Raw genomic sequence first — 25,530 nt, forward strand, 5'->3', positions numbered from 1 at the left:
CCTGGCTGTAATCAAGACATTTTGTTTCCCTGGGCCTTAATTTCCTCGTCTGTAACCTGAGGGGGCTGGCAGATCCTGTCAGCGCTAACATTTCTTCCTGTATCTCATCTTGCCCCTGATCCTTATGTATACCCACTGTTAGTTTTATGAGAGAGTGAGTTTTAGTGAAGGCTTCAGCGGAATCAGATACTAGATCTTTATAAAGTTTCAGCAAGTATGGAGAAGGAAGTCTGTGTTGTGTATGAAAATCACCAGTTTGTATCCACGGCCTCAAGCTTTCAGAAACTTCAATCTTCAAATGCAGAAATTTCTAGAGTCCTGGGAAATAGTCACTCACCCTGCTGGGAGCACTTCGTGAAACAGCCCATTCCAGCAGTGGAGTTTTGAGGAGCCACTCATGGGTCCTGGTTGTTCCTGTGGGGCTCTGCAAGAATAAGGCCAAGTCTTATTTCTCTTGATGGCCTTTCACGTGTTTGAAAACAAGCAACTGTGGTACTTCTTGGACTCTGTTCTTCCAAGCTGGACATCCCAGGCTCCTTCTCTGCGTCCGCCTTTGGCCTGGGTTCTGTTCAGTGGCCTGATCACCCTTACCCACATGCCCTCCCTGAGTCTTATCTTTAAAAAGATGGAGGAGGAGAGGGATAGGAATGTGTGGGCACGTGCCATCCCCCCATTTCCAACCTTTAGTGCTTAGTATCCTCTTACATGGGAGTTTCTTCCACTGTGGAAGAATCAGCTTTATGTGGTGGTGGTGTTAGGTGCTGTCCAGTCGGTTCCGACTCATAGCAACCCTATTTACAAGAGGACTAAACACTGCCCAGTCCTGCACCATCCTCACAATCATTATTATGCTTGAGCCCATTGTTGCAGCCACTGTGTCAGTCCATCTCATTGACAGCCTTCCTCTTTTTCACTGACACTCTACCAAGCATGATGTCCTTCTCCAGGGACTGATCCCTCCTGATAACATGTCCAAAGTATGTGAGATGAGGCCTCGTCATCATTGCTTCTAAGGAGCATTGACAGATTTATTTGAAGAGGGACAGTCTGAGGGTATCAGCTGATATGATTTGAAAAGCCCTTGGAAAAACCGTCTCCCCTGGCCACCTGTGAGCTCAAACCATGGTCACATAAGGCTCCTGCTCAGAAGGCAGCTAGCTGCCAGTGTAGTAGTCACACAGGAGAAGATGTTACGTCGCCATTTCCAAGCCAAGCACAGGCTCAGGAAACTGGGGGCCCAAGAGGAATACTTCAGAGGAAGGCGATGGGACCCTGCCATGGTGCGCCATGGACAAACCTGGCAGGCAGGGTGCTCCTTGTCTGGGGGGGGGGAGAAAAAACATGTGGGAAAGACCCCCCAAGGCTGAGTTGTGATCCTCGCTCTGTTTCTAACTCATGCTGTACCCCAGGAGGTGTGTGTCATTCAGCCTCTTGGACGTTCGTTTTCCTCAGATGTAAAAATGAGCCTAGATCAGTTTTTCCCTTCTTGAGCGCTGTCAGGATCCCTTCAACACGTATCACAGGCCCTGTGCTAGGTTCTGAGGTGTCAATACTGAGCAGAGACCGTTGTGCTCTCTGTCCTGGGCCTCACCACCTAGCAGAGAGAAAGACGCCTGCCAAATAAGTACACGTGCTAAATACGTGGTGGTGACACAGTGGTTGATCCCTCAGCTGCTAACCGAAAGGTTGGCGATTCAAACCTGTCAGCTGCTCCACGGGAGAAAGATGTGGCAGTCAGCTTCCATAAAGATTACAGCCTTGCTGGACTGGACCAAAAGCAAAGAAGTTTCCGGGATAAACTGAATGCTTCAAAGGTCAGCGGACCAAGGGTGGGGGTTTGGGGACCAGGGTTTAAGGGGACTTCTAAGTCAATTGGCAAAATAATTCTATTATGAAAACATTCTGCATCCCACTTTGAAATGTGGCGTCTGGGGTCTTAAATGCTAACCAGCGGCCATCTAAGATGCATCAGTTGGTCTCAACCCACCTGGATCAAAGGAGAATGAAGAACACCAAGGTCACACGACAACTAAGAGCCCAAGAGACAGAAAGGGCCACATGAACCAGAGACCTACATCATCCTGAGACCGGAAGAACTAGATGGTGCCCAGCCACAACCGATGACTGCCCTGACAGGGAGCATAACAGAGAACCCCTAAGGGAGCAGGAGATCAGTGGGATGCAGACCCCAAATTCTCACAAAAAGACCATACTTAATGGTCTGACTGAGACTAGAGGGATCCCGGCGGTCATGGTCCCCAAACCTTCTGTTGGCCCAGGACAGGAACCATTCCCGAAGACAACTCATCAGACATGAAAGGGACTGGACAGTGGGTAGGTGAGAGATGCTGATGAAGAGTGAGCTACTTGTATCAGGTGGACACTTGAGACTGTGTTGGCATCTCCTGTCTGGAGGGGGGATGGGAGGATAGAGAGAGTTGGAAGCTGGCAAAATTGTCATGAAAGGAGAGACTGGAAGGGCTGACTCATTAGGGGGAGAGCAAGTGGGAGCACAGAGGAAGGTGTATATAAACTTACATGTGACAGTCTGACTTGATTTGTAAACATTCACTTGCAGCTCAATAAAAGTTAAAAAAAAAAAAAGATTACAGCCTTGGAAACTCTATGGGGCAGTTCTACTCTGTTCTTTGGGGTGGCTAGAAGTCAGAATCAACAGAATGGCAATGGACAGGGTTTTTTGTTGTTGTTGTTTGGTATATCAGAGCCTGAGGGATGGGGAAGCGACAGCACTGAGCACTGAAGGAAGTCTGGGAGTTAACTAGGCCAACTGGGGAGGGAGCATCAGGGTGTGTTTGATGGAGGAGTTGATGGCTAGAGAGGCTGACTTATAGAACAAGGGAGTGAGGACAAGAGGGGACTGAAGAGCTAGGCTGGGGCCAGACCTCCTCGGATACATCAAGTATTTTCATCTTTATCCTAACAACAGTCAGAAGCTTTCACTCTGGGTATATTACAGGGATTAGACTGGAAATCCCTTTTAATAAGGTGGGTCATTAACTTGAATGGGAAGAGAAAAATACATTTATTTTTACTAATCTCTAATTCAAGTTTAGTTTTTTCTTCAATTATACATGTAGGCAGCCCACTGCAATAGTATTAACTCATCTGAGGCTTTGTCACCCTTAGGAATCAGCTGTTTCCTCACATCATAGTTGCTGTGGATGTCTCAATATCATTTACTGTCGCTACTTTAAAATTACAGTAGCTGTGTAGACCTGCCACTAGATCTTGTTTATTGCATGAAAAAGCACATTTATTGCTACAGTGAAACCTGTGAGAGCAGGAACTTGGCAGAACTGCCTCATTTTTCCATATCTCACATGTTTTCTGCCTTTGACAGGGTGCAGCCTTACCACTTCTCTATCATTCATTTCAGTGGAAAATATTTGAGTTTGCCTTCTCTGACAGGTTCCCACCTTACACAGGTTCCAGCTTTGGCAGGTTTTACTGTATATTACAAACATGTCTTTTAAAATGCTGATAGTTTTTTTTTTTTTTTTAATTGGCTTCCTTTTGCAATCCTTTGTGTTTTCTGTGTTTAAAAACATTATTCTTAAGAGATATTCCTAGACACAGAAAAGTTGAAGACTGTCTAAGAAGTACTCCTTGGAATAAATGACCAAATAGATGTTCTGTTCCCAGTAGTATGGCGTATTAGATAACCTGAGTAAACCCCCCAATGGGAACTAACTGTTGCCAGGTTAATTTTCACCCAAATAAATTTGCAGAGACTTTTTAACAAAATGCTTTTATTCCTATTTTTCAATGAGAGGCATTTTTAGGTACCTGCATAAAATATCAAAAGACATTTATATTTTTTGCTTAACTCTTTTTTTGTCACAGGAGCCTCTAGAAAAGGTGATAGAAAAGATCAGCTGAAATCAAGCAAAATGGAAACCAAATAGTTTGAGATTATGAGATACATGAAGAAAACCACTCCTGGTTTCTTGTACGCTGTGCGGGAGTGGTTAGTAGTCGTCGTAGTTAACACTGGCTCCATGCCTAAAGCTGTAGGAGCTACGGGGACCAATCGCAGCATCTTCATCATAGTGACGCTGGTAGTAATCACCGTAATAGTCGTGCCCGTTTCGATTTCTGTTTAGCCAGTAGGTGATATCATCTTCAAATTTCTGGAGGAAACGAGAACTGATTTAAGGACGCACACTGCCTTAGACGACATCTTACCTAGGACTTTTCTCTTTGGTGGTTTTTCCTTAATGGTTAACAGCCCTTACTAAGAATAACTCCTTGTGATAGTACTCCTGTGCTCAGACGTCAACCCCAACCAGCTGGAAGGAATAAACTGACCAAAACTCTTTTGCCCCAAAGGAATGCATGCCAATACCTTTGAAAACTTGTCATACTAGTTGTAAATATACCCCAGACTTAAACGTTTTTCTCTTTTTGGCAAATAAAAGGGACTTTTGCCAGATGCTCTAACAACTTGGCCTGACCCTTAGGCCCTGCAAACATCTTATTGTGGGCAGACATTCTCTTACCTTTCCATTCTATTCCTGTGCCTAGACTACTATGCATTGCACATCCAAAAAACTAAACCAAACCTGTTGCTGTCGGGTCAGTTCCCACTCATAGCGACCCTATAGGACAGAGTAGAACTGCCCCACTGGGTTTTCAAAGAGCCGCTGGCAGATTTGAACGGTCAACCTTTTGGTTAGCAGCCGTAGCTCTTAACCACTGTACTGCCAGGGATAGCAGGTGCTTAGTAACTGTTGGCTGGATAAATCAAGCACGGCATTGGCATGTTATAGCTACAGGACAGGATATTTTCGGTGCTGTTGGTGGTACTTCTTTTATACCTGTGTTGTTTACAGCGTGCATTTATTCTTTCCACAAACATTTATTAAAGGGGCACAGCGTGTCAGGCACTGTGCTAGGTGCTAGACGGTCATCAAAAACAAATCAGACATTCCCTGCCTTCAAGAAGCCTACAGTGAGAGATAGGACAGTTGCAGTTAATAAAAAGAAAAAGACAAGAACTGAAGACGAGTAAGAGGCATGGAGGGACATTCAGGTTTATAGCTTGGGCAACTGGTGTTTGCTATTAATGTGTTTTTGAAAGCAGAGACAGATCTTTCTTTGGTGGTGGGGAAGGTGCACAATGAATTAAGATTGGTACTAATACATGTTGACATTCAGGATCAGGTGAGAGATTTACTGTGAGGGCAAAAAGTAGGGGAGTGAATCCATACATGAGCCTAGAGAACCAGACTGGGTAGGTGGTGAGCCTGTCAAGGAGTCTGGGACACACCTGCATCCCAGCTGCTGTAAAACACAGATTCTTTGGCACCACTTCGCACCTCTTGGGTCACACTTTCTGGTGGCTGGCTCCCAGAAATCCGTACTCTTATTTTAATAAGATTGCTGGGAAACACTAACGTGTGGAGAACTTGGTGAGGCTGGATGCTGCTGCATACTATGTTGGTGTCCTCAACGCACCAATGGCTGCCCACCTTGGGTGAGAAGGCAGGATTTAGGCCACTTTGTGCTGTGCTGAGGAGCATGGTTCAAATTCCTCAGCTCCATTTGCTGAGCCTGAGGCCTTTGTAATCTTGCTAATCTTACCTCGTCCCCTTCGCCTTTAAGAAGACACTGACTGCTCTGCCTCCCTCCCCACCTTTCTTTGCTCACATTACATCATCTTATTCCTTGGTTTTTGTTATTTTATAAGCTTGTTTAAAGTTTTGGCTAAAAATAAATAGTTGTAATAAATTTGTTTTAGTGGATAAAGAGCTAATGCAAACTCATCTTGCCTGTAGGAGAAGATCAAAGAGTTAGGGGACTCATGTAATTCCACCATCAAAGACAACCACTGGTAACATTTTGCAGTGTTTCCTTCCAGGCTTTCCTGTGCACATGGTGTTACTGTCATCTTCCTTTATATCCATCTGTATTCTGTTTTCATCATGAGACATTTTAGCTATTTGCCCATGTGAAACTCGTAGTTCCCATTTTAATGAACTGATACAGATGCCAGGCAGATACCAAGAAAATACTAAGAATCAAGGACGTGCAAATTATTAAAAGATGATAAACAATTTTTACCTATCCAATCAGTAAAGGTACTATTTTTTATTTTATTTTCAATGAGAATACCAGATGATGTTGAAGGTGCTAGAAAATCGGTGCCCTCATACATGATTTTTGGGCCTATTTTGACAGGACTTAAAAGCGTGACCTTCTGCCCAAGCCATCCCAATGGCCAGAATGTAATTTTAAGTAAGGAACAAACTGCACACGACAGTACAAATCATAGCATCTATCTTTTGGGTTGTGAATGCTAGAAAGCTAATTCACAGAAGTGCTTAGAATCGTGCCTGGCACACTGGTTGCATGTGTTTAGCTCTTTGGACAGAAAAAAAAAAAGTGTATTTGAGTTAGCCAAAAAATAATAGTAGGGAACAAGAAGGAAATTGTCATACATCTGCATGATTTAATTTTATGCAGCCATTAAAAATGATATTTCTAAAGAGTTAATTTTTTTCCCACCCACTGCAGTATTTTGTGTGCACCCTCTGTTCGCAACACCAATACCGTGCCCTTTTGGGAAAACACTTCTGGCCATCCCAGTTGGAAATGCCGCCTGTGAAACGCTCATCTAGCGCCTGTCTGGACAGTGCAGGTTCCATGTTCCCTGTGCCTCTGTGTCTCACGTACACCTCTCAAAACAAGGGCTAGATTCAGCCTTGTCACCCACTCTGTAAAAACGCCCCGGTGCAGCAGAATCTAAGATTTAACTCTTGTCAAACTTTTCCCCGCCGCTGCCTTACCTGTACCTGTACCCCAGGTGGGCGTCTGATTATAAATATTCGTTTTCCTTAGTTCAGTGGATTAGTCCATGAAAGCCATCTAGGAATGTGAATTGAAATTCATCTTTTCCCTCAAGTGGGTTGCCATATTTTTCCAAAAACATCTGCAAAGACCTGTCTCCTTTAAAAAGTCACTTTTTATCTCGTTCCATTATCCTCATGGGTCTTCGCATTGGTCTGGCCGTTTCTGAGGTTTTCTTAGGTAAAGCTGGAAATTTGTCGGGTGGTTGTGAGTTATTCTGAGGACACCCAGGCAAAATTGTACAAATAAGTTAATAGCCTTCCTAGGAAAATCAGGTTTTTCATAAATCTTAAAAAAAAAAAGTTTTCAAGTTGATTCTGACTCATGGTGAACCCATGTGTCAGAGTAGAACTGTGCTCTAATGGCTAATTTTTCAGGAACAGATACCCAGGGGTGGCGCAGTGGTTAAGAGCTACAGCATGTTATGGCTGCTAACCAAAAAAAAGTCAACAGTTTGAATCCACCAGCCGCTCCTTGGAAACCTTATGGGGCAGTCGTACTCTGTCCTGTAGGCTCGCTAGGAGTCGGTATCGACTCGACGGCAACAGGCTTGGTTTTCTTTTGGGTTTTCTTCCAAGGTGCCTCTGGGCGGACTCAAACCTCCAACCTTTCAGTTACCAGCCGAGCACTTTAACCATTGTACCACCCAGGGACTCCTTAATAAGCCTAGGTCCAAGCCTTTTTGGTCTGTGGCTTCTCTGGAATTGCGCCTTCCAGACATGTCCTCCCTGCAGAGATTCTGAGCTGGGCTTAGTGTGATGGAGGAGAATTTCAGCTGATGCCCTGACAATGCAGGTAATGTCATCCAACGCCTAGATGGCCCTTGGCAGATAAGGGCGGAATGCATACTTTGGGGATAGATAAGCATTTTCTCTCTCCCCAAGCCATTCCTCTGGCCCCACCACACGGCCTGTAGGAAGTGAGCCCTCCAGCTGATACCTACAGCTTCATCAAAGCCCATGTACAGGAACTGCTGGTACCACTGCTGCACTTCCGGCCGCGTCCGGTCCCACAGCTGCCGCTTCTGGCGTTTCAGGCTGTTCAAGAATTCTTTCGCTTTGCTCTCATCAACAGCCACCGTAGACTTCGTTGGAGCAGATGCTGTAATGATCCAATTCCCACCCCCAAAGAACAAAAAATTACGATTTTTCTTCCTAAGGTGAATCACTTTTACACATCCTGCTCCCACCCCACCAGACATAAGGTAGCTCTGACTGTTTCATTCTTAGCACAGTGTGCAAAAACTCCAGCCTAAGCCCCCACTGCCCCATGTTCCTGTTAGTAAGCTCCCCTTGCTGTGCACAGGCGGATGTTCAACATCTAGGGCTCTGGATAGGAACAAAGTTCAGCTTATCTGCAGCCCACTCACCAGGCCCAGACCCCAGGCTTCACACAGGGAGTCGTGGCTTACCGGTTACCGTCAAGCTGATTCCAATTTATGGTGACCCCCATGTGTGGCAGAATAGAACTGTGCTCCACAGGGTTTCCAAGGCTGTGAGCTTTCAGAAGCAGATTGCCAGGTCTTTCTTCCAAGGTGTCTCTGGGTAGGTTCAAACTGCTAAACTTTTAGTTAGCAGTCGAACACTTAGCCATTTGTGCCATCCTGGGATTCCTGAGTAGTGGCTCAGCCCATGGGTAATAAAACTGGGTGTCTTGTGCTGGACATATATATGGTATATGTTCATTATATATACAGTATATGTTCGTTATATATACAAAGGAGGGGAGCGTGCTTGCTTCGAAGACAAAGTAAGAAAAAACTGGAATGATGGGCCCTGAAAGGGTAGGACTAGACGCAGTCTAGTGACATGGCCAAGTTCTCACATCAGTTTGCTAAAATACACAATGCCACCCTAGGCTACCATCTCTGGGCCTCCTGGTCTGATTACTGATGATTCAATGAAGTCTTGAACTGCACTGGGCCTTGCTTTGACACTGCTTCCTCCAGCGTCTTTCCATCACAGTCTCAGTTGTTTAGAAGGTGCCACTTCAGGAAGATGCGCTCAAGGAAAGCAGCTGCCCCCCGCCCCGCCACCTCCCCAGCTGTGTCATAGGGCTTGCCCCTTCTATCTAAACCTCTCTGAGCTTTTGTCCTCTCCCTCCCTGTCTTAGTGTTATTATGAAGAACAAAATAATGCAAGTAAAGTGCCTGATATATTTGTTGGTGACATCAGGAAGTATTACCAGGGTTTGTTTTTTCACCTCTTGTTCATCTGTATTCTCCTCAGGGCCGGTTACAATATTTTGTACACAGTAGATAATATATATGTATTCCTGGTGTGAACTGAGTAAAGGCTGAGGTGGTTGTTAGGTGCTGCTGAGTCGGTTCTGACTCCTAGTGACCCATGTACAACAGACTGGAACACTGCCTGGTCCATCCCCATCCTGACAATAATTGCTATGTTTGAGCCCATTGTTGCAGCCACTGGTCAGTCCATGTCGTTGAGGGTCTTCCTATTTTTCGCCGACCCTGTACTTTACCAAGTATAATGCCCTTCTCCAGGGACTCATCCCTCCTGACAACATTTCCAAAGTATGTGAGATGAAATCTCACCATCTTCACTTCTGAAGGAACATTCTGGCTGAACTTCTTCCAAGACAGGTTTGTTTGTTCTTCTGGTAGCCCATGGTATATTCAGTATTTTTCACCAACACCATAATTCAAATGCATCAATTCTTCTTTGGTCTTCTTTGTTCATTGTACAGCTTTCGCACGTATATGAGGCAACTGAAAATTCCACAGCTTGGGTCAGGCGTACCTTAGTCCCCAAAGTGACATCTTTGCTTTTTAACACTTTAAAGAGGTCTTTTGCAGCAGATTTGCCCAATGTAATACATTGTTTGATTTCTTGACTGCTACTTCCATGGGTGTTGATTGTGGATCCAAGTAAAATGAAATCCTTGACAACTTCAATCTTTTCTCCCTTTATCATGATATTGCTTATTGGTCTGGTTGTGAGGATTTTTGCTTTATGTTGAGGTGCAACCCATACTAAAGGCTGTAGTCTTTGATCTTCATCAGTAAGTGCTTCAAGCCCTCTTTTCTCTTTCAGCAAGCAAGGTTGTGTTATCTGCATATCATAGGTTGTTAATGAGTCTCCCTCCAATCCTGATGCCCCATTTTTATTCACACAGTCTAGTTTCTCAGATTATTTGTGCACTGTTTTTCTTCATATAGTCCAGTTTCTCAGATTATTTGCTCAGCATACAGATTGAGTAAGGATGGTGAAAGGATACAACCCTGATACACATTTTTCCTGATTTTAAACCACACAGTATCCCCTTGTTCTGTTCAAACGACTGCTTCCTGGTCTGTGTACAGGTTCCTCACGAGTACAATTAAGTGTTCTGGAATTCCCATTCTTCACAATGTTATCCGTAAATTTGTTAGGATCCACACAGTTAAATGCCTTTGCATAGTCAATAAAACACAGGTAAACATCTTTCTGGTATTCTTGGCTTTCAGCCAAGATCTTTCGGACATCAGCAATGATATCCCCTTGTTCCATGTCCTCTTCTGAATCCTGCTTGAATTCCTGGCAGTTCCCTGTTGATGTACTGCTGCATCGTTTTTGAATGATCTTCAGAAAAATTTTTCTTGGCTGAGGCAGTCCTGATTATCTCCACTGTTTGTTCTCTGATCCCCACCTTCAACAGGCCCGACCTCCGAGAATGTCCAGTCACCCCGAGCATCCTTTGAGTTGATGGCTCTTGCACAGCTGCCTGGCCCAGCGACCGAGGTGGACCAGGTCAGGTGAACCAGGTCCCCACGACTACTGGGGATGCTGGGAAAGATGCTGAAAGCTCTGCCGTAGGAGGGGAACTCCCCCCAGAAACTCTGCCCTGAGAGGGGCCACATACGGCCCAGGGACCTGTGGGGACCTCTGAGGGGCTGACTGGGAAGCACAAGAGTAAGTGCCCTAGGGCCCCCTTGCAGAGCAGATTCCAGCTGACTAGAAAATCAGTTGCCTTAGGCTCGACTCCGACTCATGGCGACCCCACGTGCGTCCGCGTAGAACCGTGCTCCATGGGGTTCTCAGTGACGAGTTCTTCAGAAGTAGATCACCAGGCGTTTCTTCCAAAGAGCCTCTGGGTGGAGTCAGCCTTGCAGCTTTTCAGTTACCACCCAGGGGCCCCAGGTGTTAACCGTTCGCACCACTCAGGGACTCAGCCTACTAGAATCCCCAGTTAGGAAGGAGAAAAGAGAATAAATGATTAAAATGTTCACATCAGAAGTGTAGTCAAAACTGAGATGACGTGTTAATTTTATGGATGCAGATGAAAGTTCAGAGAGGGGAGACAGCATTCACAACGCCATACAATAGATTCAGTTGGTCCAGTTAATCTCCCTGATTAGATCTGGCCTCAAGCCCATGTTTTGTGGCTCCCGACTGTCCTAGTTCTACTTCGTGTTGCTGCCCACCGAATTTATCTTAGAAGCGTTTTGCACGACAGGGGTTAGGAACAAAAAGGTTTTCCCGTTTCACCGCCCTTGCCCCTGTGAACAGCTAACTGGGTATAGAGTTGCACAACAATGCCATCCCCTGAGTACTCTGCCAACTGAGGTTTTCCCTACTTCAAAAGACAGGCTCTAAATTTAGACATGTGCTCTAAAGTGTTCCAGGGTTCTAAAACAAACAGCGTTCAATTAACATCGTGACACTGTTTCTTTTAGTTTTGAGTTCACAGACAGCTTTCAGAAAAACAATCTTCAAACATTCACCGGCGATAATATTTATCTCATAAAGTACGATACCACGTAACCACAGAATAAGGCCTTTTGATCTGCTAGCCTTTTAAGGAGTAAACACGTTTGATTTTCCAAATACAAGACTCCAGTGAGCACATTGAAGACGGCCATTTCATTTCAATCTAGTTAAGAATGCAATCTTTATCCAAACCGAAAAGACAAACCCACTGCCGTCGAGTCCATTCCGACTCGTAGCAACCTTATGGGACAGAGTAGAACTGCCCCATAGGGTTTCCAAGGAGTGACTGGTGGATTCAAACTGCCAAACTTTTGGTTAGCAGCCAAGTTCTTAACCTCTGTGCCACCAGGGCTCCAACCTTCATCCACTGAGGTATACTTACCTTCCCGTTTTTGAAGCATCAGCTTGAGTTTATTTCCACTTATGCCACCTAAAGGAATGAAAACAGAAATAAGTTTCAGAGTTGCCCCAAAGCCTTTAATTTCTCAAATGCCTCAATCAGAGTCAGAAGAAAGAACTGCATGCCCCCACCCTTGAGTTGGCCATTTGGCAATCCAGCAAAATGTGGATCATGTGAAAAGACTGGTTTCTCTTAGTAGTCCCCATCCAGTGTAATGGCCCCAGAGATGAGGTCAGAGCTGACACAGGGATCTTTTCCCATCATTCTTCCTTCATCCCCATATTCATACCCCCTGGAAAGCTATCATTCCTACACTGGCCTTGACCCTTTTCTTCTAACCAAGGCAACAATATACCACTAAGTCGTCAAAAGAGACATGGTCTCTATTTAATACACAGTATTTAATGCTTGCCCCATTACCCATCATGCCCAAACCAAAACCAAACCCATTGCCGTCAAGTCAATTCCAACTCACAGCAACCCTATAGGACAGAGTAGAACTGCCCTATAGAATTTCCAAGGAGCACCTGGTGGATTCAAACTGCTGACCTTTTGGTTAGCACCCGTAGCACTTGACCACTATGCCACCAGGGTTTCAAACAAAACTCAGGCTGCCAGTGGCTAATGCTGGTGACCATGACCATGGGCACCAAGAGCATTACAACATTATTCCCAGGGAAAAGCGGCACTGTTCTTTTAGTCCTCATGTAGTATTAAGAGGGCTACGCATCTGTCCTGTGTACCTTCCAGCCAACTTTTACTTTTCATGATTTAATGGGTTTAACATTGTTGTTGGCTGCTGTGGAGTTGGCGCTCAACTCATGGCAACCCCATGTCCAATGGGAATGGACCATTGTGATCCATAGGATTTTCATTGGCTAATTTTTCAGAAGTAGATTGTGAAGTCTTCCTAGTCCATTGTAGTGTAGAAACTCTGTTGAAACCTGTTCAGCATCACAGCAACATGCAAGCCCCCACTGATAGAGAGTGGAGGTGCACTGGCCAGGAATCAAACCTAGTCTCCCACATGGAAGGTAAGGATTCTACCACTGAACCACTGTTGGCCCCTAGTGGGTTGAATAGTGTCCCCCAAAAACCCAAGTCCACCTGAACCTCAAGATGTAAGTTTAGTGGGAAATAGGGTCTTTGTGGATGTAATTAGTTGAGGATATTGAGATCGTATTATACTGAAAATAGGGTGGGCCCTAATCCAATGACTGGGGTCCTTATAAGAAGAAAAGAACATACAGACAAGGCTATGTGAAGATAGAGATAGCCAGAGATTGGAGTTATACCATCACAAACTAGAGAATACCTGGGGGCATCAGAAGCTAGGAAGAGGCAAGGAAAGATTCTTCCCTAGAGCATTCAGAGGGAGCATGGCCCTGCCAACACCTTGATTTCGGACTTTGTCTTCAGAACTCTGGAAAACCACATTTCTGTTGTTTTCAGCCACTTAGTTTGGTTGTGTTTAAGCCAACCAAACTCTGTTACGGCAGCTGTAGAAAACCAGAACACATGGGTAACCAGACACGCACATGCTCAACTATTTTGGACTCTCAAAAAATTGATTTAGTGTTCAAACTGGGTGTCTATATAAATAGTGCTTTTTGATTTTCCAGAGAGTAAACTGGAAAAAAAGAATTAGTGTCTATATAACTTCTATAATGTTTATTATGTGTCAGGCACTATTCTAAGAGGTTTGTTGTTGTTGTTGCCATCGAGTCGGTTCCGACTCATAGCACCCCTATGCACAAAACACTGCTCGGTCCTGCGCCATCCTTACAATCGTTGTTATGCTTGAGCTCATTGTTGCAGCCACTGTGTCAATCCACCTCGTTGAGGGTCTTCCTCTTTTCCGCTGACCCTGTACTCTGCCAAGCATGATGTCCTTCTCCAGGGGCTGATCCCTCCTGACAACATGTCCAAAGTATATAAGACGCAGTCTCGCCATCCTTGCTTCTAAGGAGCATTCTGGTTGTACTCTTCTAAGACAGATTTGTTCGTTCTTTTGGCAGTCCATGGTATATTCAATATTCTTCACCAACACCACAATTCAAAGGCGTCAACTCTTCTTTGGTCTTCCTTATTCATTGTCCAGCTTTCACATGCATATGATGCGATTGAAAATACCATGGCTTGGGTCACGCTCACCTTAGTCTTCAGGGTGACATCTTTGCTCTTCAACACTTTGGAGAGGTCCTTTGCAGCAGGTTTGCCCAATGCAATGCGTCTTTTGATTTCCTGACTGCTGCTTCCATGGCCGTTGATTGTGGATCCAAGTAAATTGAAATCCTTGACAACTTCGACCTTTTCTCCGTTTATCACTTCTGCCATATACAATGTAAAATCAGAACTTGTATCTCCCTCAGGAGCCCTGGTGACACAGTGGTTAAGAGCTCAGCTGCTAACCAAAAGATCAGCAGCTCTAATCCACCAGCCACTCCTTGAAAACTCTATGTATGGGGCAGTTCTACTCTGTCCTATGGGGTCATTATAAATTGAAATCGACTGGACGGCAATGGGTTTGGTTTTGGTATTTCACTCTGACCCTGTCTACATGGGAGGATTTTTTTAAAAAATAAATTCATGTCAAGTATCTTTTTATTTTCTTTCATTTCTTTTTTATGGGGTGCAGTGGGGGAGCAAAAACTTTAAAATGTGTTTTGAATAAAAAAAAAGTTGACATATTTTCATCAACTCACTCTGGCTTAATTGAAAAATGGGCTGAAATATTGAGAACACTTCATTCAAGTTTGTTTGTTGCTGTTGAGTGCTGTGAAGCTAATTCCGACTCATAGTGGCCCCATTTGTTACAGAATAGAACTGCCCCATCGAGTTTTCTTGGCTGTAATCTTTGCAGAAGCAGATCTTTCTCCCACAGAGCTGCTGGGTGGATTCAAACCGCGAACCTCAACATTTTGGTTAGCAGCTGAGTGCTTAACCATTGCACCACCAGAGCTCCTTCATTCAAGTTTAGAGTGGTTACAATTGGGTTACTTTTCTAGTATTCTGAGTTATAGACCTGGAGTTGATTCTGCAGCTCTTGTTCTACGAGCCCACGCACCTGCAGACACCCGGTGGCAGCAAAAAGCAAGCGAGTGGGGTGCTCTACAGAAGCGAGATAACACGTCTTCACTGTAAAAATTCAGCCCAGTTTTGTAGCTTGTGCACATCGCTCTATAATCCAACATCATTGGTACCATTTGCTGTTTTTATTCAGTTCTAAAAGTGTTTCTAATGAATCTAATACTCTCAATAGAAAATAGCATGTCTGGCCTGATAGAATGGCCCTCTCCACCCAGTGAGCTGGTATGATTTACACTTGCATGGAAGAAGAAGCTCAGATACTCAAATGTTAACTAAAGGTGAACCCAAAGCCCTGGGGGAAAAAACCCTGGCACCGTAAGTAATGTCCAGATGTAAGGAACTAAAATCTGGCCCCAGGAGGAAGAAATGCATTGAGTTGGTGCGAAAACCATTTTCTCAGCCAGGGCTTCTTAACCTGGTCTCCTCTCTGTTCACGGGCAGGCTTTAGGGGTCTGGAGAGGCATGGAAAATTGTGTTTGCATCTGCAAAGGTTCAGTTTTCTGGGAATAGTAACCTAGTTTTCACCAGACTCTCAAAAAGTGTCTGTGATCCAAATAAGATGAAGAATCTCTTCTTTAAAAAATCACACTGTAACAGATACATGAGAAAATGCTCTCGATCATTAGCCGTTAGAGAAATGCAAATTAAAACTACGATGAGATTCCATCTCACTCCAGCAAGGCTGGCATTAATCCAAAAAACACAAAATAATAAATGTTGGAGAGGCTGCGGAGAGATTGGAACTCTTATACACTGCTGGTGGGAATGTAAAATGGTACAACCACTTTGGAAATCTATCTGGCATTTTCTTAAAAAGTTAGAAATAGAACTACCATACAACCCAGAAATCCTACTCCTCGGAATATACCCTAGAGAAATAAGAGCCTTTACACAAACAGATATATGCACACCCATGTTTATTGCAGCTCTGTTTACAATAGCAAAAACCTGGAAGCAATCAAGGTGTCCATCAATGGATGAATGGTTAAATAAATTGTGGTGTATTCACACAATGGAATACTACGCATCGATACAGAACAGTGACGAATCTGTGAAACATTTCATAACATGGAGGAACCTGGAAGGCATTATGCTGAGTGAAATTAGTCAGAGGCAAAAGGATAAATATTGTATAAGACCACTATTATAAGATCTTGAGAAATCGTATAAACTGAGAAGAACACATACTTTTGTGGTTACGAGGGGGCGAGGAAGGTAGGGTGAGAGAGGGTTATTTACTGATTAGTTAGTAGATAAAAACTGCTTTAGGTGAAGGGAAGGACAATACTCAATACACGGAAGGTCAGCTCAGCTGGACTGGACCAAAAGCAAAGAAGTTTCTGGGATAAAATGAAGGCTTCAAAGGTCAGCAGATCAAGGGCAGGGGTTTGGGGACTATGGCTGAAGGGGACTTCTAAGTCAACTGGCAAAATAATTCTATTATGAAAACATTCTGCATCCCACTTCGAAATGTGGCGTCTGGGGTCTTAAATGCTAACAAGCAGCCATCTAAGATGCATCAATTGGTCTCAACCCACCTGGATCAAAGGAGAATGAAGAACACCAAGGTCACACAATAACTATGAGCCCAAGAGACAGAAAGGGCCACATGAACCAGAGACTTACATCATCCTGAGACCAGAAGAACTAGATGGTGCCTGGCCACAACCGATGACTGCCCTGACAGGGAGCATAACAGAGAACCCCTGAGGGAGCAGGAGATCAGTGGGATGCAGACCCCAAATTCCCATAAAAAGACCAGACTTAATGGTCTGACTGAGACTAGAGGAATCCCAGCAGTCATGGTCCCCAAACCTTCTGTTGGCCCAGGACAAGAACCATTCCCGAAGACAACTCATCAGACATGGAAGGGACTGGACAATGGGTTGGAGAGAGATGCTAAGGAAGAGTGAGCTACTTGTATCAGGTGGACACTTGAGACTGTGTTGGCATCTCCTGTCTGGAGGGGAGATAGGAGGGTAGAGAGGGTTAGAAACTGGCAAAATTGTCATGAAAGGAGAGACTGGAAGGAGGGAGCGGGCTGACTCATTAGGGGGAGAGTAAGTGGGAGTATGGAGTAAGGTGTATATAAGCTTATATATGAAAGACTGACTTGATTTATAAACTATCACTTAAAGCACAATAAAAATTAAAAAAAAAAAATCACACTGTGTAGCTGGAAAGGAAAGCACACTCACAGCCAAGGATCACAGGCTGGCTGCCCACAGCTGAACTCTGCCTGCAGACATATATTATTATAGGGCCCAATGTCTGCAAAAGTTGAATCTGAACACCTTTAGGCCAAAGTGATTCAGTACACCTCATGGTCCCCATAGGCTGCTATACTTCATCTACTTCAGTTGCTTGCCTATTCCTCAGTAGGCATTTGAATTTGCATCCCCTTTAAGTGCTACCCGACTGTCTTTACAGTATTGTGCCAGTCCAGGAGCTTGCTGGCCTGATCTCTGAGATGGGGTAGGAAACCTGCTAGGACTTCCCCAGCTTGTTTAACACGCAAGCACCAACCTCACGATTCATGAGTAGGGTGACCACACTTCTGGTTCTCCCAGGACAGTCCCAGTTTAGGCCTGTTGTCCTGGCATAATTGATGATAGTGCCTCCTTTCATCCTCAAAGTGTTCCAGCTTGGGTGATAAATTATATGGTCACCCTCGTTTTACAGGCTTAATGGAACAGCCAGAAGTGACTTGGGAAGAATTTCTAGGGACCACAACATCTCTGATGGGGATGCTGACTTAAGGGGGGGGAGGCACAGAAGATATTGTCTCCATGTCTTCCAAAGGAAAGCTGGGTATCTCTGCTAATAGCCCAGTGTGCAGCAAGCAGCCCATCAAAGAGATTCAGTGCTTTTCATTTCATTTCATGCTCGGTATTGGTCTACAGTGATGTGGCTCTTTAAAAAGAAATTGCATCTGAGATACATCTATTGGTCCCATCACATTCAGACTAAAGGAGAATGAAGAAAACCAAAGACACAAGAAAAATATTAGTTCAAAGGACTAATGGACCACAGCCTTCACCAAACTGAGTCCAGCACAACTAGATGGTGTCCGGCTACCACCGCTGACTGCTCTGACACGGAGTACAGTAGAGGGTCCTGGACAGAGTGGGAGAAAAATGTAGAACAAAATTCAAGCTCACAACAAAAAAGACCAGACTTACTGGTCTGACAGAGACTGAGGAAACCCCTGACACTATGGACCCCGGACACCCTGCTAACTGAGAACTGAAGCCACTCCCTAAGTCCACCCTTCAGCCAAAGATTAGACAGGCCTATAAAACAATAACACATGTGAGGAATGTAATTCTTAGTTCAATCAAGTATACGAGGTCAAAAGAGAAATACCTCCCCAAAAGCAAAGATGAGAAGGCAAGAAGGAACAGGAAAACTGGACTAATGGACACGGAGAACCCAGGGTGGAAAGGGAAAGGAGGAAAGTGCTGACACATTGCAGGATTGCAACCAATGTCATGAAACAATTTGTGTGTAGATTTTTGAATGGAAAACTAATTCACAATCTTGGGCTGCATTAATAAATGGATTACCATTACTCATTGCCTTCGAGTCAATTCCAACTCATAGTTACCCTATAGGACAGAGTAGAACTCATAGTGACCCTATAGGACAGAGCAGAACTGCCCCATAGGGTTTCCAAGGAGCAGCTGGTGGATTCAAACTGCCCACCTCTTGGTTAGCAGCCAAGTGCTTAACTTCTGCACCACCAGGGCTCCAACCGATGAAAGCATAACACGTTGGAAAAAAAAAAAAGGAAACGATTGTCCTATTTCTGTTCCATCACTTCTTTGATCTATGGTGTGAAGTTCATAACATCATTTTAAGAAGCTCATAGAAAAACTGGAGCTGTGGTCGGAGGAATTTGTCCAGGGTGGACAGGGGCCCAAACATTTGTTATATGAGAAAAACTTAAAATAACTTGGGTGCAAGAACTGCAAGAACTGAAACTTCTGGGAGGAGTGCCATGCATCTGAGGGACCGTTCCGTCACAGACTAGGGCATGAAGTAAAGTTTCCAACAGCTGGGCAGCCTTCCAAAGATGGAATGAGTTGCCCCAAGAGGTTTCTGGTCAAGAGTTGCTAGACAGTCTGAGCATAAATAAATAGGCATAAGCTTGTGACAAGATGGGAATGTTTAATTAGATGAGGGTGGGACTACTGTATTTTTACCCAAATAATGCGCACCTTCTATGTTAGTGTTTGCCAACCTCACCCTCCTTCCCCTGTAAAACAATTAGCATAGTGCACGTAACAGAATACCTCACAGGGGGCAAATACAAAGAAGGTGCACGTTATTTGCATAAAAAATCTGGTTTTCTTAAAGGCTGTACTTCCCTTCCAATCTTAAGAGTCAGTGAAAAGAAAAATCTATGAAAACATTTGCCAAAGACAGATAAGCTCCTTGGCACTAATATCAGCATTCACTAACGTCTTAACATTTGTTGGTCTCTAACAACTCACAGGGTAGCACACACAGAGCTAAATATCGTCCCTCCATCTGTTTGCCTTCTGTAAAAGTTCTTCACAATTAATGAATAGACTGTGGTTTTGATGTTGAAATAGACATAGAATTTAGGCATTAGCAATGAGGCTGCAATTTCTTGCACCAAATGTATATGTACATATAACTATTGCTCCAGAAATGTAAACCTCACCAAACCTCAGCTATACAACTGAAAAGCACAGGTAAGTCCTAAATTATAAATTATTGATGTTGCCACTGTGCCAATTACTACATGCTGAACTATAAGTATTAATACATCTAACTGGACACCAAACTAAATTTGTTTGAATAAAGGAATAAAGAACAAATGAATAGCTGTGACTTTTTTTTTTTTTCTGTATTATGGATTTTCTATTCCAACATCATCAGTTACTCTTTCTAGGCGTGATACTAGATTCCCTAATTTACCAAACCTGGTTACCTTGCATCGATCTCCCAACAGTTTCAGGATTGCATGATGTGACTTCCTAGTTGCTAACTATTAATACATTGATCAAAAAGGGACAGTGGGTTTTTTTTTTTTTCTTCATTAAATGTTCTTTAGGTAGCAGAGAGCCATTTTGGGGACTCTACATAATATAAAAAAAAAAATTTTTTTTCATGTTATGTCCTAAGAACTTATCATATTTCAGCTCAAAGGTAATATCTTAACCAAGTCTTATTGCTAAATTATGAACTAGATAAAATATGGGTCCTGAAAAGGAATGGCTTATAGCCAAATACTTGTTTTGTTCAGATGTACTTCTTAAAATGGGATGAACTACTAGGGTGAAGTAGGGAAGTCATGTAACGGGAAATTGTTGACTAGCAGCCCCTGTGGTTGTAACTAGGAGCCCTGGTGGTGCAGTGGTTAAGACCTCAGGCTGCGAATCAAAAGGTCGACAGTTCGAATCCACCAGCCGCTCCATGGAAACCCTGTGGGGCAGTTCTGCTCTGCCCAATGGGGTCGCTATGTGTCAGAATCGACTTGATAGCAACGGGTTTGATTTTTGGGTGGTTGTAACGAGAACAACAGTAATTCTCCCCACTTGAACAGGCCCCCTGCTGTTCAAGTGCCTCAAAGACTCCCCCCTTAATGGTGACTCCGGTTTTCCATACCTGTTTTGAATAATAAGCAAAATATAGGAGCTGAGCAACCAAGTTTGCTTTCAGTTTACATTTTCCAGTGCCCGGTGACTTTGAGTGGATAAAGCACCAGTCTGGAAGCAGGATCTGCTGGCTTGATCAGGAGCTTACTTAGGCAAATCACTTAACTCGTTCCAGCATCAGTACCCTCAGCTGTAAAACTGGGGCCCCAGTACGTGCCCCACAGAGTTGTAAGGAGCAAAGGCTTGCATGTGTACCTGTGGCTACTTGTGAGCCATAAAGGATTATACAATGTATCAGGACAAAACATGCTGTTTCAGGTCGCAGTTCTTAAGAGGTGGAGCGGGAAGACTTGCTTGATTCCGGCTCTCATTTCTCTTCTACCCCCTTTCTCCTCTCACCCCAGTCTGCTCTCTGTTTTTGTGTTCTCCTTCGTATTCCCCCTTAATACTTCTCCCCTTCCTCCCTCATCTCACAGCTTCCCTGGCTCAGGGCTTTGCTCCTGCCTTTTCTTGCAAAGTGGCCCTGGCCTCCCCGGGTTCATGTATCTGTGCACCCACCAAACCATTTCATTATGAGTATCTGTATAAAGTGTGTACTTTTTATGGGGAATGAACCTGGAACTTTCAACAGATTTGTGGAGGATTCCATGAAGTAGAAAAGGAGTGTTTCACCTCTCTGGGGTGTGAGGCCTGGGTCTGCGCTTTGCAGACCTGGAACTTGGCCTGAGAAGGGCAGCAGAAACTCCGTTGCCTAGTGACCGCCTGGGAGGAAAGGGAGGTGATGGCGCCATCTGCCTCCCCCCTCGGTCCCGGAGAGCATCACCTTGCTTAAAGTCCTCAGTAACCCTTTGCGCCTTACATTAATTCTGAAACACTTCTTACCCCTCCCCCCCCCCCACTTTGGACGCCTGGCTCTGGATCTTTCCCAAGGTTACCCCGCAGTTCTGAGGTCGCCCAAGTGCCACTTCCCCCTCCTTTAAATGCAAAACTCTAAACCTGGTGTTCCATCAACTCTTGCCCTTTGACCTGGCTAAGCATAGGGTCCCTACTCCCGCCGCCTCCATCACCAATCACCTGTCCCCGGGAGCTTCAGCAGCGCTACCTTGAACCAAGCCCAGCCTCGAGCCAGGGCACGGCTCAAAGCCTGGCGCCGCCTCACTCACCTGGGCCCTGGCAGAGCAGGAGGAGCAGCACCAGTCCGGTCAGGGCCAGGACGGCGGGCCGCGCGGAGGAGGTGGCCATGGCTGCGGGGCTGATGAGGTGCAGTGGGGCCGGAGGGCGACGGGCGCACGCTGAGCCGCTGCGTCCGGACTGGAGGTCACGCCGGAGAAGAGGGGCCTTATCTACCCGACGCGCGCAAACCGGGCACAGGCGGGCAGGCGCCGCTCAATTCGCTCCTTTCATTGCTCCGGGCGGAACAGGACGCGGGCCGGCGACGCGCCAGGGGGCAGCTGGCCAAGGCGGCCGTGCCCAGCGCTCGGGCGAGCGCCCCCGAGGCCCCGGGCTGCCTGCACACGGCCAGCCGCCCCCCCTCACGCCCCTCGACCCCAAAGGGGTAGCCGTCCCTCCGCTCCAAGGCAGCGCGGCTTCCCGATGGTGGGAGCGCCCAGGGGACCCCCGGAGAGACTACGGCGGGGCCGGCTGCGGAAAGCAGCGAGGACAGAGCTTAGTTCCAGCGGTATATGGAAGGGCTCGTAGGAACCCAGGAAAAGGGAAAACGCTTTCCAGGCACGGGGGTGGTGGTGTGTGTGAAGGGGTGGGGAGGTGGAGGGCGGAGTGTTTGCCAGATTCCGGCTCTCCTTTCTCTTCTGCCCCACTTTCTCCTCTCACCCCAACCTGCTTTCTCACTGTTTTCCCGTATTCCGGGTTAATTCTTCTTCCCGCCTTCCCCACCTCACAGCTTCCCTGGCTCAGGGCTTTGCTCCTGCCTTGTCTGATGAAGTGGCCCTTGGAATTTCCTCGGTTCCCCACGCTGCCCTTACAGATGCCTTTGGCAGGGCTGTGTGCTGTGATATTTTGAAGACTTCACAGTCTGGCCTCAAAGCTGCCGTCCAGGAAAACATCCCACCGCAAATAATTCCAGTCGAAAAGGCTTTCAGAAACCAAGGCAAGGGTGAGCTTTGTAGGTGGTAGAAAAACAAACCCTGTCCAGTTGTGCTGTCTGTAAGCCATGCACATTTAAATGATAAAGTGTTCTTGTTAGTTGCCTTTGAACGGATTCCAACTAGTGGTGAATAGAATAGAACTGCTCCATAGGATTTTAGATGTTAATACCATACCATACCCATTGCCACGGAGTCGATTCCCACCCATAGAGACCCTATAGGATAGAGGAGAACTGCCCCATAGAGTTTCCAAGGAGCACCTGGTGAATTCAAACTGCTGGCCTTTTGGTTAGCAGCCGAACTCTTAACCGCTATGCCACAAAGTGAGGCCTAATAAAAATGAAAAACTGCCATCTCAATATAGAGGTCTATTCAGATACAGAGGACACATGAAAGGCAGTGTGGGGTGATGCATGAAAACTAAGACAAACTTGTCCCCACTTCCTGTGACCTTGAACAAGTCCCCTAATTAATCTCCCTGTACCTGTCTACAAAACGGTGGCAATGTAAAATTTACCTTTAGGGCCCTTCCCATCTAAGATCTGATCTGAACGGAACCCAGCCGATTGCCTCTGTTCTTAATCTCTTTCCTCACTTTTTACACCTCCCAGTGTTAAGTGCTGGCTCTCTCACTGTATAATTAGCTCCCCTCGTAATGCAGTTGGACTCCTCCACCAGGCAGTGAGAAAGAAATATATTAGCATTGAGTTAGAAAAGACAGATGATAGCTGAGAAAAGAGACTGTGAGGAGGCCTGAGAGAATAACCATGACTCGGGTTGCACAGGCTGCCCGAGGAGGCAGTGAGTGTCAGAAAGAGAATGTCCTACATCAAGTTATCATCGGGAAATGCTTATAAACCCTGGGGAAATGGTGGAATGGATGGTAGGGCTACAAAAGCAGCTAGGCATATATTTACTTTTGCCTAAGAGCAGGAAATGTCTTATTAGAAAAGAAAATCAAAGCAATAGAAAGCCAGTGTTCTGTTTGGATTGGTTTAGAACATAAATTAAGCATATTAATTGTAATCTCTTATTTATCTCCTGGAGATCAATCTTACCTTCTCCCCTCCGCCCTCCAAGCAGAATCTCCAGGAGTTTTAAATCTCTTAACTAGGATCTGATCAGAACTGAGTTTAAGCAGCTAGTGAGGTCAGTCAGCCCCCTCCCTGGATTTTTTTTTTTTTTCCCTGCTATCTTTGGGCAGCAGATTTGCATGTCATGCCTTCCCGTCCCATCTCTTCATGTTTACAGTTAAAAACTCATGGTGGCAATTTTATTTTTGCTAATTTAAAGATTCCACCGTAAAAATTTAAAATAAAGATTCCAAGAAAAGTTTAAAAGGTCTGCTTTAATTAGCTCAGACAGTTGTAGGACTTGAAGAAAAAGTAAATATGAAATCCTAATTTTATATGGTCCTATATTTTTAAAAAATATTATTTTAAGTGTAGAATTAGTAGGAAAAATCAAGGATCCTACAGAAAATTATTTTAAAATAATTACCAGTAAGATCAAAAAAAAATTTTTTTTTTTTGTTTTTTACCAGTAAGATCACACACACACACACAAAACATTGCCTGAGAATTAGACCTTGACTTTTCTCCTCAGGGAGAGAATACCAACCAAAAAAAAACCAAACTCGTTGCCGTTGAGCCCATTCCGACTCATAGTGACCCTACAGGACAGAGTAGAACTGCCCCATACAGTTTCCAAGGAGTGCCTGGTAGATTTGAACTGCTGGCCTTTTGGTTAGCAGCCAAGCACTTATCCAGTAGGCAACGGAGAGGATAGAGAAAAGGTCATTCACATGCCGCCCTCCAACCTGCTGCAGCCCACATCCAGCAGGGGTGCGGGGCGGAGCAGCACCTTCAGGATAAAGGGCAGTGATTAGAAAGTATGGCCAGAGGTGTACGCTGATTGCAAATCTTCTATTTAAAACGAACTTTACAGTTTCTAACCAAGAAGGTAAAAATGACGACCATTTGCTCTCAAGGGTCCATTTTGTAATGTGCAGAAACAAGAATGGTTTACAGTAGGCTTCACAGATCTCTTTCAAGTGGGAGTTTACACATTCTACAAGGAGTCCTGGTGGCACAATGATTAAGCGCTCAGCTGCTAACCGAAAGTTTGGTAGTTCGAACCCACCCAACAGCTATGCAGAAGAAATACCTGGCTGGCTATCTGCTGTGGTAAAGATTTGTTGTTGTTGTTGTTGTGTGCCCTTGAGTCAATTCCAACTCATTGTGATCCCCTGTGTCAGAACAGAACTGCTCAATGGGGTTTCCCAGGTTGTAATCTTTACGGAAACAGATCACCAGGTCTTTCTCCCACGGAGCAGCTGGTGGGTTCAAACTGCTGACCTATCGTCCAGCAGCGAGCTCCTAACCTTAGCGCCATGCCACCAGGGCTCTTCTGTAAAAATTACAGCTTAGGAAGCCCTGTGGGAGCAGTTCTGCTCTGTCACCTGGGGTCGCTGTGATCTGACTTTACTGACACCTAACAACAAAACAACAACATAAAACAGTGTTCAGAGCACTGTCGTCCACCTGTCTCATCTAATTTTTTATTCCCTTTCATTCATGTTGGGCCTATGGCTATTTTGATACTACCCGTGGGGTTTTTGTCTCTCTCCCATCCAAACATGGAGGAGTTAAGTTTTAGAGGAAGGCCAGGAAAGATTGGCTACTTTGGTCAGGTCTCTATGGACCATTAACACCTCTGTAAAGATCTCT

The 25,530-nt window shown here is 45.0% G+C and overlaps 1 protein-coding gene across 1 annotated transcript; it reads right to left on the reverse strand.

Moving 5' to 3' along the window:
- Positions 1-3,782: 3,782 nt before the first annotated feature.
- Positions 3,783-22,388, reverse strand: ECRG4 (ECRG4 augurin precursor). Its single transcript, XM_049856983.1, has 4 exons — positions 21,860-22,388; positions 11,962-12,009; positions 7,814-7,971; positions 3,783-4,151 (listed from the first exon to the last, which is right to left on the reverse strand). The coding sequence occupies exons 1-4, from the start codon at positions 21,936-21,938 to the stop codon at positions 3,990-3,992; spliced, it is 447 nt and encodes a 148-aa protein (XP_049712940.1). The 5' UTR covers positions 21,939-22,388; the 3' UTR covers positions 3,783-3,989.
- Between the last annotated feature and the right edge of the window lie 3,142 nt (positions 22,389-25,530).

This window comes from Elephas maximus, chromosome 17 (assembly GCF_024166365.1).
Source record: "Elephas maximus indicus isolate mEleMax1 chromosome 17, mEleMax1 primary haplotype, whole genome shotgun sequence".
NCBI classification, from domain to species: Eukaryota; Metazoa; Chordata; class Mammalia; order Proboscidea; family Elephantidae; genus Elephas; species Elephas maximus.

Coding starts and splice junctions, on each gene's coding strand:
- ECRG4 (XM_049856983.1), bottom strand. CDS start 21,938: ATGGCCACCTCCTCCGCGCGGCCCGCCGTCCTGGCCCTGACCGGACTG. Junction 7,972..11,961: donor GATGCTTCAAAAACGGGAAG/GTAAGTATACCT, acceptor GGATCATTACAG/CATCTGCTCCAACGAAGTCT. Junction 4,152..7,813: donor ACATGGGCTTTGATGAAGCT/GTAGGTATCAGC, acceptor CGTTTCCTCCAG/AAATTTGAAGATGATATCAC.